A 17,562-nucleotide genomic window follows, 5' to 3' on the forward strand; every position below is an offset into this window, starting at 1 on the left:
TTAAACTGTTCTGGAACAGTGTTGTAAATACAACTTAACCACTGATTTCTAGTTGTGTCCTCTTTTGGAAGGCCAAAAAAAGTAGTTTCGCTATTACAATGAAACACACAGCATCTCCACAACATGGCAGTGGCGGCAGCAACAATACTACAGCGAGAATAAAAGTTACGCCTACTTCCTTTGCGTGAACATTTAGGCGGCGTTATGCAAATCTTCCCACATCGTGACGTAGACATGGGGGCGTGTTAGAACGAGCCGTTTTAGGAGGGCGTGGTTAACTCTTAACTTTTATAAAGAATATCTCTTTGGATTTGAGACCTTAGTCTTTGCAACTTTACAGATCTTCTTTATGCACCAAGAGCTTGTAACACTCCAAAGAGAAATGAAAAATTGAAATCGCATCATATGACCCCTTTAAACAACAAAATCTGACATGAACTGACCCATAAATCTTGTTTGTAATGCTCAAGTAATGTTAAAAAGCTCAAATACATCGCAACACTTTTAAGCTTATGCATCTCAACACTTTTGATTAATGGCTCTGCTCTTTTTAATTTTGTCACTTCATGTAAATATTCATATGCATGTATTTAAGTAATAAAAAATTACCTTTTGAAATGATTGTCAGAAATGATGGATGGATGGATGGATCTATAATTTGTGGTTATGTGTCTAATTAAAATACTTATAAAAGGTTCTGGAGATGAGATGTATTAAATGTCCATAATGGCAATGGTGTTTAATATCTTTCCACAGATTTTTATGAAAATTTGAAGATCCATGGCATTCCAGATAACATTACCGATTTCACTTCCAATTCCAGTTCCAATTCCAGCAGTACCTAGAAAAACAGATGCTCTAATACAATGCATCTTAGAGAACAAGACACGGAGATTTCAGAGATTATTAAGAGGAAAAGATATTAATGGACTGTACCCTTCTGAAGACTGGAAAGATGATGTTACTCCATTAACTGCAGCAGTTTTATGCAGAAATGAAGAAATCTGCTCTTATCTACTTGAAGAGTCGGCTGATCCAAACAAACCCTCAACAAATGGACTAACTCCTCTACATTATGCTGCATTTACAAATGGAGTTCCACTGACTATTGTGAAAAGATTACTTGCAGCAAAAGCTAACCCAAATGGACAAGGATTACAAATGTTTACTCCACTGCATTGTGCTGTTGATTGTGACCGTGAAGACATTGTGAAAGCACTTATAGAGGCTGGAGCTTCACCTGAAAGGAACTATGGGGTGAATCAAGAGCTTGATAAAAAAGTGGAGAGAATGATTCATCAATTATCTTCACAGGGTGAAGTGTTTGAGAAAGTACATCTGTTTTTCTCTCTTTCTTGTGCTGTACGAACAAAAACTCAGATAGAAGTTTATAGACTCTATAATGAAATTTTTTTTCAAGAGGATCCTTTCAATCATATTATTTTGTTTGAGGTGTATTTTGGTGTCATTGGTCAAGGTGCGGAGCAGTATCGTCAGAGCGCCATCAAGTTTTTAAAAGATACAAAGAGTGCAGACAAATACATTGAAGGAGTCATCAAACGCTTCCCAAAAATACCTCCGGAATACTGGCTGAATCCACTAAACTGCTTATATGTTGCTTTATGTATCAGCAAAAGCATCTTTCCTCAGATATTCAGTGATCTTGTGTCTATTCTAACATACAGACTTCAGCACTCCGGAAATGCACAAGGAGAAACAATCAATCATCTGATACTAAAGATACTCAGTTTAATGATGCATAAGACGTCCGAGCAGAAACGGGGACTCAGTCATTCTGTCTATGAGAAGTTGTGCAAAAGTCTATTGCCTCTCACACGTCCTCATTATTCAAGTCTGATTGGAGTTTGGACCTATGGACTGTTTGCATGCATATATGATATTGCTCCTGAACTTGTAGCATTGTGTGGATTGTCACCCGTCCCAGAGATGATACTTAACACTGCAGAGATAGAGATGGATGAAGTCATGAAAAAAAAGCTGCAAAAGTTGGATGAATCACTGAGACATCCAGCAGGTTCAAGTGCAGTGGATAGTTTATGTGAGGAGACAGCATCTCTATCAACAAGCAGAAAGAAGAAGAAAAAGAAAAAGAAGAAAATCCATCAAGAGGTGGGATCACAAGAAAGTGAGCAGCAAAATAAAGAGGAACCGTGTCCAGACACTGTAGTGACATCCATTGAGGAATCAAATTCAAGTGTGCAGCCGTTCACACATCCTGATGAGAACTCGAGAGAGTGGCGTCAAATCAGCCGTCGTTGGAGGTCCAAGCTTGAGAAGCTAGCTAACATTGATAGTAGTAATACCAATAGGCTGGGAAACCTTACTCTTGTACTCACAGATGAATTTCGTATCGCTAAGGGAAGTGATGGAACAGAAGTTTTCCTTGGTTTGAGGGATGACGGCACTGAGGTGGCTGTGAAACGAATGATTAAGTCTAATTACCAAGTCCTCAGAAATGAGGAGAAATTTCTACGACTTTTTGATAGTCCCTCCATTGTGCGATATGTGGACTTTGCAAAGGATAAGGATTTTGGGTACCTTGTTCTTCAGCTTTGTGAGTACACACTGGAGGAATATATCCAAGATCATTTACCAGATGACAGCGCTGAGAGATCTTTGGTTCTGAAGAAGCTGGTGAAGGAAGTTCTCTGCAGCTTACAGGTTTTACACGACCAGCAAACCAAAGTGCTCCATCGAGATATCAAACCCCAGAATGTCCTGATTGGTAGGAGTTAAACCAAAGTTTCCATGTTTATTTAATTCATCAAAACTATGTTTTTAAAAGGACAATGGCCTTTACCTTTTTCCAGATACAAAAGGAAAAGCCAGATTGGCTGATTTTGGCATAAGTCGTCGATTGAACCTCAGCCAAACCACTTTACGAACAAGCAGTGCTGGAACTAGATGCTGGAAGGCAAAAGAGACCTTAGATGAGGAGGCCAACACTGGGTACAAGAGGAGCTCCGACATTCAGGTGGTCAACAATACTGTAATTATTACTTAATTAAAAACTGTGATTAAAATACATTATTAGAAATTCAATTATTGGCTTAAATACAAGTCATTTTAATTGTAGTTGGTGAAAATTCAAAACTAATCACACTATAACCTTTTTTAAGGTTGCTGGGATGTTAGTGTACTACATTCTCTCTAGAGGACACCATCCATTTGGTAAAGGTCCACGTTGTGAAGTCAACATTCTAGAAGGAAGATGCTCACTGGAACATCTGGATAATGATGTAGCAAAGGATCTCGTCGAGTGGATGATAAATGAAGATCCAAACAACAGACCAACTGTGGAGCAAACCCTCACACACCCCTTCTTCTGGACTGATGAAAGGTAAAATACTCCATTGATTTGGCAATGGCATTTATCAATCTAAAATTAATAAACACCTCATGACCTTATTAAACTCATGATTTGTTATTTTGGTACAAGCTAGAGAGGTTCAGCACTGCTTACAATACTAACAACTTATGGTTTTATATTAAATGAAGGGAAAACGTACTCTGTTACTTACATAACCTCGGTTCCCTGTGATACGGGAACGGGTACTACTGAAAGGGCCAAGAGCGTACCTGAAAAAACAGGCAATGCCTGAAGAATTAGACACCTTAGGCAGGCACGTGATAGAATCTGAGCCTGCAAGGCCGGAACATCCAAGTTATAGAACCTGGTGAAAGTGGACGGCGAGGCCCAGCCGGCCGCCGCACAAATAACTGCTATGGACACACCGCTAGACCACGCCCAGGACGAGGCCACGCCCCGAGTGGAATGGGCTCTGACTCCTATGGGGCTCCGAAGACCCAGGGAGGAGTATGCTAGCGTGATAGCGTCAACTAACCATCGAGAAATCCTCTGCTTTGTGACCGGGGACCCTTTGGTGCGGCCACCAAAACATACAAAAAGTTGTTCCGACCGCCTGAAAAGGCAGGACTTACCGAGAGAGCCTGCAAGTCACCTACTCATTTAACCGATGCTAAAGCCAGTAGCAGAGAGGTTTTCAACGACAGGGTTTTCAAGTCTGCAGACTGTAGTGGCTCAAAGGGGGAGCCCTTGAGGGCTCTCAGGACCGTGGGGGACCGGGGCGGATTGAGCCTCCTGAATCCTTTCAGGAAACGGACAACTAAGTTGTTCCGGCCCACAGACTGTCCGGCTATAGGACTATGTTAAGCTGCTATAGCTGCCACATAAACCTTGAGCGTGGAAGGGGAGCGGCCCTTGTCCAACAGCTCTTGTAGGTAGGACAATATCACTGATATGTCACATGAAACTGGGTCTTCGCCACGGGTTGTGCACCAGGCGGAAAAGACTGACCACTTAAGGGCATAGAGGCGTCTCGTAGACGGGGTTCTAGCCTGTGAGATAGTATTTAGGACGCTGTCAGGGAGATCTACTGATTCCCATAGAGAGCCCAGAGGTGCAGAGCCCACAGCTCGGGCTGGGGGTGCCAAATCGTCCTGTTCACCTGAGAGAGAAGGTCCTGCATCAGGGGAATGGGCCACGGGGCTGCTGTCAGCAGCTGAGACAGCTCTGAAACCCAAAGCTGGTTCCTCCAGAGCGGGGCCACCAGAAGGACTCTGTGTCTGTGTTCCCTGACTCGTCTGATTACCTGAGGGAAAAGCATACAGGAGGAGGTTGCGCCAATTGTGGTCCAATGTGTCTTCGCTCTTCGAAAAATAAGTTGGGCAATGAGAGTTGTCTTTTGAGGCAAAGAGGTTGACATCTGCCCTGCCAAAGATCTCCCAGATTCTCTGTTGAGACAGCCTTCCTTCTGTGAATCAAGCCCATAGTCACGCCCTGCTTGAACCAATGTGGGTCTTTCCAAGGGGCCAGAACTGTTACACAGACTCACAGACCCTGACACGAATGCGTCCGTGACGCCACACATGGGGCGGAATTTGAGGTTTCAGACAGTACTGAAGGGGTCTCATGCGGAGCAGGCCCAGCTGTAGTACCGGCGATGCCGAGGCCATGAGACCCAGCATCTTTTGAAACATCTTGAGAGGGCGAGAGGCTCCGATTTTGAAAGATGCAGTGAGCTGTTGTATGGCCAGTGCACGTTCTGGCACGACTACCGCCCTCATGTGGACTGAGTCAAAAACTGCTCCCAGGAACGAAGTTCGTTGGCTGCAAGACAGAGAGCTATTGACCCTGAGTCCCAGGCACTCTAAGTGGCTGAGGAGGAGGGACCTGTGTGATATTAGCTTGGCCTCTGACTGGGCTAAGATGAGCCAGTCGTCGAGGTAATTCAGAATGCGGACTCCCATCTGCCTCAGAGGGGAGAGGGCTGCATCCATGCACTTCCTAAAAGTGCGGGGAGCCAGGGACAGTCCGAAAGGCAGGACCGTGTACTGATATGCCACTCCCTCGAAGGCAAATCTCAAGAATCGTCTGTGATGGGGGGCTACCTGGATGTGAAAGTAAGCATCTTTCAGATCCAGAGAAAAGAACCAGTCCCCTGGGCGTATTTGCGAGAGGATCTGCTTCAGGCTAGTCATTCTGAACGACCGTTTCATGAGGGCACGGTTCAGGTGTCTGAGATCGAGGATGGGCCGGAGGCCGCCATCCTTTTTGGGGACAAGGAAGTAACGGCTGTAAAAGCCTGACTTGCTCTGAGCTGGCGGAACCGTCTCTACGGCTCCTTTTGCCAGTAAATTCTTCACCTCGGATCGCAAGATGTGAGCGTCCTTGCTCTGCACTGAGGCGGAGACCACGCCGCAGAATCGCGGGGGTCTTTGAGCGAACCGGAGTGAGTAACCTCGTTTTTTAATCCCCAGAACCCAGTCTGACACTCTGGGGATGGTCTGCCAGGCCTCGGACTGTGTGGCGAGGGGTTGGATAAGTTCAGGTGGTGAGTCACCATGCGGGGACTTGACACTCGTGATAACTAGAAGAGGAAATTTGCTCTCTTTTTGAAAATGTTTGTTCTTTATTTTTCTCGCTATAACAGCGACTGTTTGTGAGGGCGCTTTTGGAACGGGCCCAGTATTCACAACAGCTTCTAGAACAAGCATACTGCCACTGGCACCTGGAACCGAACGGGGTGCTTGAGGGCACAACAGAGAGCGTTTTGGGGGTGGTCCGGCGCTGACGAGACTTTGCCCCCTCCTCTTCCTGCCCAGCAGATCAGGACGACGCCTGAGGTGCAGGATCCAACGTCAGCTTGGGCCGGGGTCCTTGGCGCTTCGGAAATGGGTAGCTTCTGGCTGAGCGGGAGCACTGTCGGGGCTCAGACTTTTAAGTAGGCTTTCTCTCTGAAAAGAAAGCGATCCGAGCGTGCAGAGAGGCGAGACTCATGCTCACGCAGTGTAAACACTCCATCTCGGTCAGAGCGGCTTCTGTGTGGTGCTTGCCCAAACAGGAAACGCACTCTGAGCGGCCATCGTCAGCGCGCAGTGCAATCCTGCATGAGCTGCAATGACGGCGCGGCATTTGAAACAACGCCGCTGCTCTTTTAGAAGTGAAATTTTGCTTTTTTAGGCTCGCCGGATGGCAGCAGGGTACGAGCTGGTGTATGCGCCGAACGCTGAAGGCGGCTCGTAGAGCGGGCGGGAACAGCAGAGAGGCGCAGAAGAAAAGGCAGCTTCTGTCTGCAGCGAGGCGTGTCAATGGCGAACGCTTCAAGTCCCGTAGATCAGCGAAGGGAAGATCGTCCTCGCTGAAAGAGAATTGATCTGAGATCCTATGGCGAAATGCCCGCTTATATAGCCAGATGGCCCCGCCCATTCCGCGTCACCATAGGCTCGTGCAATGCTGCCGAGCCATTGGTTAGTTTTTTATTTACAGCACGAACCAATGGCCGTGCAGTTACACTGCGTGATTGTAAAGGCTTCAGTCCTCTAGCAACGCAGTACGAGTGAAGTATCGAAAGGGAACTGCATTGCATCTAGATAAACTTTTTTATTAGCTGACGAGATTAAACTGTTTCTGAAATCCTGTCAGGAGAGTGGAGTATTTGAAAAAAATGGGGAACCAGAATGAGGCAGAGAACTGTCGTAATGTCGATGAGGAGGTCCTTCAAGCTGTTGAAAAATACACAGAGGGGAAAAGCTTTTCTGAATGGAAGACTAAAGTGAGTCTAACTTCAATGCAGAAATATTCAAACATACTTATAAAAAATATGTAAATATAAATATATTTAAGAAATATTTACATAATAAAATAATGAAAATAGTAACAACTACAAAAATCTGATTTATTGTCCTCTAGACTTTCCTCAGTTGAATGTAAAATCAGATGAATATAGTGCATGGCCTGCTATAATCTTAGTTTAAAAAATATAAATTGTATTTGTAAATATATTTCTTTTGTCAGTTGCCGTCTGATATTGTCCAGAAACTGGATGGTAAGAAGAAAGTCTATCCTGAGAACACACTGGGCCTGCTGCGTTTTATACGCAACCTGCACGAGCATTAGTGAGTGACATGTAATACCATACACAGTATTTATACTAGAATAATTTAGTATTATTGTGTGTCAGACCATGGTTTTGGTGTCTTTTTTTCTCTACATAGTCCAGAGGACGCGGAGAGCATCAGCCTGATGGCTTCATTCCCTGATCTGTTTGGGAGTGTGTTCATGTTTGCAAAGAAGAGAGGATGGAACTCCAGAGCGAGTCTGAAAAAGTTCTTCAGCTCAGTTCCACAGATCTGATTGTTGTACTTTTGATATATTGTACATTGATTCTGCATCATGAATGTATTTCATGAATGATTTTAAACAGTACCGCCGCTTCCTATACGCAGAGTACACAGTTTGTGTAGGGCACCATTTCCCAGGGGGGCACCACCCCAGTTGCTCAAAAAAAAAAAAACTGTTTGCGGCTGAATGCAAATGACCATAATTTATGGACAACTATACCCGTGAAAAGACATCAGCAATCCGGCGCCGAGAAAAGAAAAAAAATGAAGCCCGTGCATCACTTTCAGGTACATGGACCATTGACACTCCTAATTGAGATTGTAGATAGTGTCAATGGTCCATTTGAGAGATAGGTGGCGGTAATGCACTTATAAGTCTGTGATTCGCCGTAAAGCAAGAAGAAGATGAAGACGTGTCACGCGCCTGCTGTGTCGAGGACGGTGATGACTACCATGGCAAAGTGGAATACAACCATGGAGAAAGCAAAAGATCACTGGGAATCACGAGGCCATGGTGGAGAAGAGCCATCTTTTAAGTATTGAGGGTGTCCAGGAAACATGCAGATAAAGCAGCAGATGGGAGAACTGTGAAATGTTCTACCATTGATGTATGAAAGTGGTTGAACTGTGAACTGTTTATTTTATTTGTTTATTTTTTAAATTCATGTTCTAATTTTGTTCCAGTGGTTTTGAGGTTCTGTAATGTGATTTGTTTTGTTGTCCAAACCAAAGCTAATAAACGTATCTTGAAACATCCTATAGTCGTCTCTTCAGTGTTGCAGATAAAACTGGTTTGGCTCTTACATTTTAATCTTTGCTTAGGGGAGAACTTTGGACAGGTGTGGTTTGAGCAGCTGCAAAAGGCAAAGGTTTGATGATAACACCTAACACAACTTATACAGTTGACAGGGCTGCAGCACAGAGCAGGTGAGCAGCTATCTACCCTATTTTATTTTAACATATGTTTTCTAATCCTTTGTTATCACAAGACTGCCACAACCTAACGCAGAGCACGCAGTAGGGCTGTGCAATTTGGGGGAAAATATCAAATTGCGATTTTTTTTTGACAGATATTGCGATTGCGATTTGATTTGCGATTTTAAATTTGCAAAGTCAAGCTTCAGCTCAATATTGCCAATAATGTGCAGCACAGTATGGGTATCATTACCCTGCTGAAAAAAACAATAGAAACCATCACAGAAATTCTTATAGTTTCCATTAAACCATTACAAAATTCCTTTTTGTTTTGGGCATTATTCCAAAATGAATTACTGTTGTTCTATTGGTTGCCATCTGCCAGATTACATCCCACCAATAGAATCCATCAAAATCGCGATTTCGATTCGATTTCGATTAATCGCACAGCCCTAGCACGCAGTCTCTGCTATGGGGCACCAGTACCCTAAAGAACTGATTTTATTGTTTACAGCCTATTTACTACTTATTTTAAATGTACAGTATGATATTACTCAACAATTTGCTAACAACATTGTTTTGCTCAGCTGATCCTGTAATAAATTACATGTTCTGCAAGGTGTAAGAACAAGGAAGGGCATTTGCTTTCACATGCAGCGAGTCAGAAACTTTTGTTAGCATTATTATTTTTATTTTGTTGTTGTTATAGGCTACTCAAGTACAGTGTCTTGTTTTTTAATCATGCTTGATTTGTTTGTTTTTATTTCACTGCTCTACAGAATAGATGTCAGAGTCATAAGGCACAACTTGATACTGATTTACTGATTTAAATGACAGTTTTTGCATTTTACATTAGGTAATTAAAAGCACAGTAAGTGTTGTGATTACTGTGATATTTGTCATAAAAGCACATCAAAACTACCATTACAGTGGTAAAACCATAGTAAGTTTGGTGATTACTGTGCTACACAAATCTGCAGTAAAAGCATGATAAGTGTTGTGGTTCTTGTGCTTTTTACCAAAACTAGCACGGCAAAATCACAGTTACTGTGGTAAAAGCATGCTAAGTGTCGTGCTATACTGTGCTTTAACTTTAAATATCACGGTAAAACTACAGTTACTGTGGTAAAAGCATGCTAAGTGTTGTGCTATACTGTGCTTTAGTTTAACTGTGATATTTGAAGTTAAAGCACAGTAAGCATGACACAGAAGCCTCTCCCCTCGAAGAGGCTGTTGCCATACACCCTTGCATTTCATGGCCCTGGGATGGACCGCTAAGGTTGTCCACCCTTTCTGAGCCCAGCAGAGTGAAACTGGCCATAGTGGCCAGAGCCTACTCTGCAGCTGATCAAGCTGGTGTTGCTCTCCATACAATGGCGGCCTTCCAGGTTTTCTAGGCCAAACTCCTCTGCACCATAGATGAGTCATTCCAGGTTAGGGATGGGTATCGTTAAGGTTTTAACGGTATTACTACTCTTACCGATACTGCTTATCGATTCAGTACTTTAACGGTATTCTTATCTGTACTTTTTGTTGTATATATATATATATATATATATATATATTGATATATATTGATTTATATTCTGAAATGTACAATAAATATTTAATGAAATGAATATAAAACATCAATTTGTAAATGCACCAGTGTGCAGGCATTTTTAGTGTTTTATACCAGATCATTCTACTTTTAAGGGGCTGCACATCACAACTTATCTACTTTGTGTGTTACTTTGTCATCGACCCAAGCAATTGGTCAAACAACGGCCAACATGGTGGCTCTTGAGCACCACCTCTGGCTAAAGTTAACAAAGATCAAGGACGCTGACAAGACAGTGATGTTTGCATTCCCCATTCCGAAGTATAGTGTATGCTGGCAAGGGGCGCCATAGATACACTTCTACCAGCTTTTAGCGAGTCAGGCTTTTATAGCCAGTATTTCTTCATTCCAAAGAAAGATAGTGGGCTCAGGCCCATCCTCAATCTCAGGCTCCTAAACAACGCTTTAATGGCTTTTAAGGATGTTGACTTTGAAGCAGATCCTCACATAAGTTTGGCCTCAAGGTGGACCATCGCTGTGTCCCAACTGTGGCCCCATGGAAGGCCCCTTGCCTATATCAGAGAGGGATCCAATTGGGACTGACCTCCAGAAGGAGGGTAGTTATGGCAGACGCCTCCAGCTTTGGTTGGGGAGCTCTGTGCGTGGGCAGAGCAGCGTTTGGCTCTTGGTCCAGCCTGGAGCAATGCCTGCACATCAACTGTATTGAAATGGCGGCGTTTTTTCTGGCCTTTAAAACCTTTCTACCAGCCCTAAAAGGGCACTACATCCTTGTCCATTCGGATAACATGATGGTGGTGACATTCTTAAGTTGCCAGGGCTGCCTCAGGTCATGTTCTCTTTACTAAATGGAGAGACACCTCCTCCTATGGGCACAGATCTGGGCTCCTTAAGGGCGGTGAACGTGCCAGGAAGACTGAACCAGGGAGACTGAACATGCTGTCCCAGGGCAGTGTGTCTCCAGAAGAAAGGTGACTTCACCCCCAAATGGTTCAGATGATTTGGGAGATCTTCAGGAAGGCAGAGGTAGAACTCTTTGCCTCAGAAGACAGCTCTCATTGCCCAACATTTTTCTTGAAGGAACAGGACGCCTTTCCCCCGGTTGCTCATGAGGGAGACCGGATGCTTACTTATACTGGTAACTCCACTCGAAACCAGTTGTGGTTCCCCGAACTGATACAGCTGTCATCTACAACTCCCTGGCCGATTCCACGGAGGAAAGACCTTCTCTCTCAAGTGAAAGGTTCCCTGTGGCATCCCCAACCCAATTCATGTAGCCTACATTTATGGCCCCTCAACAGGAGCCTTTGCGGCTCCCTGTGAAGGTAGCCAACACTATAGCAGAGGCCAGAGCACCATCTACAAGGCGCTCAGTGAGCGCTTCCTGTTTGGAGTTAGGGCCAAACGACTGTAAGGTTGTCCTCTAACCCAAGCTAGGTTACATGCCTAAAGTGTCATTGCACAGGTCATCACTCGGTTAGCTCTTCCCGCCTTATGCCTAAGTGGGCTCTGAGTGCCCCATTGGAGTGAGGGCCCACTCTACTAGGGGGATGACCTCCTCCTGAGCTTGGTCCAGCAGATTTTCCATTGGGGATATTTGCGAGGCAGCTGGTTGGTCGTCACCCTCTACCTTTGCTAGGTTTTATAACCGGGATGTGCCTGTCCTTCAGGCATGAATCTTGTCTGCTTAATTGTCTTGCACCCCTAGTAAGTGGTCTGGACTGTCTTGGCTGAGAGCTCCGGCCTGGTGGCCTGAGTCTCACTAGTTGGCCTATGTTTCTTAACGCCCTTTTCGCAGCACAATAGAGCTAGGTTAGCAGGATTGCTTCCATTCTGCACTTATAGCACGGCGCTATGGTAAATCATTCCCCAAGCATGATTCAATGCCATGTGAGAGACTAACTTAACCTTGGTTCCCTGAGATAACGTGAATGAGCATTGGGTGCCCTGCTGTGCTATACAGCTGCATGCGAGTCGATGCTGCGAATTCTCAGTCGAAAGATTCTGATGAAATGGCATCAGTGCCAACTTATAGGCAGTGCTCATTTTGCCTGGCTTAAATGCCATAGGTTTGTGCAGCTGCACGAACGTTAACAAATCAGGCTTCAGTATTCAGAGAAAAATGGAGTTTCCCCCAAGTGTGATTCAACACAATGCTCATTTCCCTTATTGCAGGGAACCAAGGTTACGTTAGTAACTGGAGCGTTTCTCCCACATGAGAAGATGGGGGAAGGGCGTGATTGTTGTCTCAAAATGGCGAGTCACTCGTACTTAAATAAATAACAAACAGTTAATTTTGCTGAAAAACATAATACATAGAACCACGGCAACACAAAGACGCAGTGGCGCTGGAATACTGATGTTAATGAGGTCAAAGGTGTTTGTAGAGCAATTTACAACGGCTTTGAACGTGGCTCAAACAATCAGAATCAAGGACTGGAACTACCTGTTTTATAATTTTTTTTTTTTTTTAAACACTAAAGCCATAGATAGATGAAAATCTTGAATCTAGAATGGGTAGCTTAATACACAACATACAATAGCACTGGTACAAAACATTCACATGCACATGTACACATGCCACTCAAATACAGATACCGTACAGTACCACAAACTGACAACATGTTTGAAAAAATATTACTGACTTTTAAATACATTTAATTGACATTTAAAAAATAAATCACTAAATTAGGCTATTTATTTAGGATTTTGTGTCAGAATTACATCTTCTGCTTGACTGTCAGTCAGGTGTCACAGCATACAGCAACATGTTCTGTGATAATGTCAGTGTTCTGCGATACATGTCAGTGGCATATGACGCAATCCATCAGAACATGTCACAAGTCCTAGTGCCACATACCACCATCCACTGGCAATAGCATAGTGTCATGTGCCAATGGCTTCTGTACGTCAGATGCCATGTCACTTAATGTCAATAGCACTACAAGCCTTTGTAGCAGCTAAGTGCTTTACATTTATGTCAGGAGAAGGATTTACATCCAAATGTTATTTAATTTACAAGGAACCAAACTCAGTCAGTTTGAATCATGGCCAACAGATGCTAACAGTTTTAAAGCAATGTGTGAGTAATTCACATCTTGATTTGCTTAATAAAAGCCTACTTTGAGATTGTGTTAAAAAACATGTTTTTATGGATATTTTCAATTTGTTAATAGCTAAGTTTAGCATGGCAAAATTAGACGCAGAGCAGTTTCTGGTTGTCATGAGCCATGCCAGATCACTTCATCACTTGAAAAATCACTTGAATATAGAAAATCACACAGTGTGAATTTGTAGGTTTACAATCACAAAGCTCATTTAAAATTGTGACTTTAATCAAAGACAACCCCCCCCCCAAACACAACACATCCATCACTTAGTCTGTCTTTTTTCTAATATAACATTGTTTAATTAATCATATTGTTGTTCTGTCCGTTTTATTATTTAATTCATAGCATCTTTGAAACATACTATAGCTAATCATTTCTTTAATGATGCAGATAAAACTGGTTTGGCTCTTACATTTTAAATTTGCTTAAGGAGAACTTTGGACAGGTGTGGTTTGAGCAGCCGCAAAAAGACAAAGGTTTGATGATAACACCTAACTGACTTATTAGCCTATACGGTTATCTATCCTATTGTCAATTTATTTTAACATATTTTCTAATCCTTATGTTTTCAGATGGCCACAATATAACGCAGAGCATATAGGGCACCAGGGCCGGGTTGCATTAAGTGATTTGACGTAAAGGTAGGCCTATCCCTGAAGTGGGGAAAAAATCCCTGTTGGATTACTTAAAGAGCTTTGCAACAAACGTCTTAACCGTCAACCTTGCTGCATTCACGCCATGTCGTAATTGCGTTGTACTCTGAACTTTTCAAGTCCTCGGCTGTGTCCGAAATCGCCCCCTATACCCTTAAATAGGGCACTATTTGAGGGAACAGCCATTTTTAGTGGTGTCCGAAACCATAGTGGACGTTCTCGAGTGCACTCATTCAATCCCACAATGCACTGCAAAAACGAGCGTATAACTGGTGCACGCTCAACGGCTAGAGAATGCCCATAATGCACCGTGAGAGTCACGCGCCGAATGAATTCGCGCATCTCGCCAGAAGATGGCGCCCGCAGCTGAATAATCAATCCGTTCATTTTTACAAAGCGCTCATCCATGGCGTACAGCATAATGTACAACACGGGTATAAATTCATTGTAAATTGATTATTAAATTGTTTGATTAGGGTTTATACATAATTTCCGTGACAGAGTTCAAGATAAATCCTTTAATCTTACTACTGGAGCTGCTAGTTTGCTAGTTTCAAATGATTAATAAACAGCAAGCACAAACTATGCAAAAGCGGCATTCCTTCCGGTGCACTCAGTGTCCGAATTCACTACTCGTTTTCATTCACTCCTTCTAGTGAACTGAATTAGTGACCTAATGTAGGGAATAGTGAATGAGGGTATAGGGGGCGATTTCGGACACGGCCCTCGACTCGTCGTTTCTATGGCAAAACTATCAACGCCACACCTGTTTGTGTTCGACTTGGGCTGCGTTCCACTCCACTTTTAGACATGCACTGGCGAACTTCCCTAAGCACTTCCCCTCGGGGGAATCCCCGCTGCCATTTTGAAGTGCGTTCCACTTTACTTAAAAAATAGCGATTTTATCCTCTGGTTGCTGGAAAATGTAATGTAGCGATTCAGTATTTAAACTGTTATTAATAAAAGTCGCGGTGCAGCGTTAACAAGTATCTTTGCTCCTGGATGTTTGAGCTGCGCGATCTCTGATATGTGTGTGTCTGTGTGTGTGTGTGTGTCAGTAAGCAGCGCATTAATATAGAACGGTAATTAAAGGCTCTAATGCACACCAGCACACCAGTATAGGTGTGTGTATTGTAGGAGCTAGACGACGTATGATGACGTGTGACGTATAGTAGTGGTGTCCCAATTCTTAGGGGGATATTTTCACCCCTACCCCTTGACACTCTGTTTCAAGGGACAAGGGGAAGGGGTAGGCGGAGGGGAAGGGGAAGGGGGATAAAATAGAATTGGGATTGGGCCTAAGTGATCAAGGGCTTAGGACGTTCCAGTTCAGTCCATTCCAAGGGTTCCGCCAGGGCACTCGTGCAACGTAATCAATGACGTATATCCGAGTAAACCAGACGGAGGGAAGTTTGCGAGTGAAGGGCATAAAAAAACGGACTGGATGTCAGACTTTTCTGAGAGTCGGAGTTCACAAAAAAAGAAGCCCAAAGTCGCGTAAAATACGCGGACTTGGCAACTGTGCTCGGGAATTTTCTGAGAAGTCGCGTAAAAAAAAAAAAAAAGTCGCGGGTTGCAGTCTTTTGGGCTTGTTTTATAAAATATGGTTGCTTGTTAGGAAAACCTAACCTACATTTTTTTACATTTATGGTCGCTGTTTTTGTTGTTTTTTTTTTTCAATATATTGTTGACACTGTCTGCTTGCAGCTAATAGCCAATCAGTGCAATAATAAATGTGCTGTAACGTTATTCCTCATATACTCCTTCCCCATTGGAGTAAAATCGCATTTAACGTGCAGACATGTGACATTAATTCAAGCGATGATGGTTGGTAGATGTAGCTAAATAGACAAACAAGGGCACCAACAGAGATGGAGGAAACATGGAAGAAGGCCAGTGAAGGGGGACCTAATTTAATTTGTAAAACAATTTCATAATGCATTAATCATTAAATAAATAATCAATTAATTAATTAATAATTGAGCAGTAATACTAATACACTGTAAAATCCAATTAGTAAACCTTACTTAAAAAAAGCATGCAAACCGATTGCCTTAAAAAAAACAAGTAAAGTGAAATGGGAATAGTATGTAGTACTAACAAACGCCTATCTAGTGCGCATCTTCATCTGACTTTTTTGTTGTTAATCGTTGTTAGATCCAGATATCTCTGCAGTTGGTGTTGGTTGTAAACGGCGCTAAATATCAGCTTTATGCTATGCATCAGGCAAGCCGTAGACTATCATGTTTCACTAACTTTTCTTAACTTAAGGGCTTTCATGCAACCGGTCTTAGTTCCCTAAAGAACAAGATTTTATTGTTTATATTTAATATTTATATTGTACATGTATATTATGGTTGTTACTCCCCTCGAGTTGAATCAAAGGCTCAGGTCGTTCTTGGTTTTAACAGACATTTATTTGGACACGAGTCTTCAACATGTCTTGTACATGCTAGTCTTGTAGCCCTTTTATGCCCCAACAATGCCGTCAGAACTACGAAAGGAAATACATAAAACTTAAATTAACCCTCTAAAAGTGGTGTTTTACACATAATAATAAACGAAAAATACATACAAAAGAGTTCTGACTGTTACTCCCCTCGAGTTGAATCAAAGGCTCAGGTCGTTCTTGGTTTTAACAGACATTTATTTGGACACGAGTCTTCAACATGTTTTGTACATGCTAGTCTTTCTTCTTTTATGCCCCAACAATGCCGTCAGAACTTAAATTAACCCTAAAAGTGGTGTTTTACACATAATAATAAACGAAATATACATACAAAACGAATAAATAAGGTGCACATTCAACACGTAAGAAAATACACTTAATTGGCTAATTATACATTAACACATGTTCACATACGGCAAGCGATTAACACGATAAAACACATACCTCATTGGCCTCAAGAGGAATAAACTTGGAGGGTTACAGTTTATTCTTCTCGTGTGGCTCTTCTACTTGTAGTGCACCGGTAAAACTACTTCTTCTTCTTCTTCTTCTTCTTTAAATTTTATTGGCGGTTGGCAAACCAACTTAAAGGTGCATTTAATTAAATACTATACTTTTTTCAGCTTTATAGAACAGATGTGTTAAGTCATATGGAACATTTTGTTTTGTCCTTTTCCTTAACGCAGCATACACACACTACAGAGATCTGATCACTTGCTTCTTGAAAATTGGACACAATGATAGCCAGAATAATATTTTATAGGCTATATATTTTATATCTTAGTTGATCATTTTGACACACACAACACACACACAATGAATTAGAAAACAATTGTGAATTTTGTCCTCTATGCAAAATTTTTTATAATATTGCTAGTTGCTGGTTAAAGAAGTGAACACTACAACGACAATGACATTGGAAAGGGTCAATTATATGAACAGATTAATTAATTATTCAAATATTTAAAATATTTATAATATAAATATTAATATATATTTATAATTTATATTATGTAAATATAAATATTTTATATATAACATATTTTTCTTAAATATATACATGCATGTGTGTGTATTTATATATATAGGCTACATAATAAAAATATATACAATTTAATAATCATTTTTTAGATTTGTTGCCCAACAATGGTGTTGTTGTACATTTGGGATTTGGACTTGTTCTGTAGTTCACAACTACTTGTAAAAAAAAAA

The 17,562-nt window shown here is 42.1% G+C and overlaps 1 protein-coding gene across 1 annotated transcript; it reads left to right on the forward strand.

Moving 5' to 3' along the window:
* The first annotated feature begins 707 nt into the window (after positions 1–707).
* On the forward strand, positions 708–7,827 carry LOC107716245 (uncharacterized). The gene is made up of 6 exons (XM_016522629.1): positions 708–2,746; positions 2,832–2,995; positions 3,141–3,361; positions 6,968–7,097; positions 7,340–7,440; positions 7,540–7,827. Exons 1-6 carry the CDS (start codon positions 781–783, stop codon positions 7,676–7,678), a joined length of 2,721 nt encoding a protein of 906 aa, XP_016378115.1. The 5' UTR covers positions 708–780; the 3' UTR covers positions 7,679–7,827.
* The last annotated feature ends 9,735 nt before the right edge of the window (positions 7,828–17,562 follow it).

The sequence above is a fragment of the Sinocyclocheilus rhinocerous genome, unplaced genomic scaffold (genome assembly GCF_001515625.1).
Source record: "Sinocyclocheilus rhinocerous isolate Xijiao unplaced genomic scaffold, SAMN03320098_v1.1 scaffold2014, whole genome shotgun sequence".
In the NCBI taxonomy this organism is placed as follows: domain Eukaryota; kingdom Metazoa; phylum Chordata; class Actinopteri; order Cypriniformes; family Cyprinidae; genus Sinocyclocheilus; species Sinocyclocheilus rhinocerous.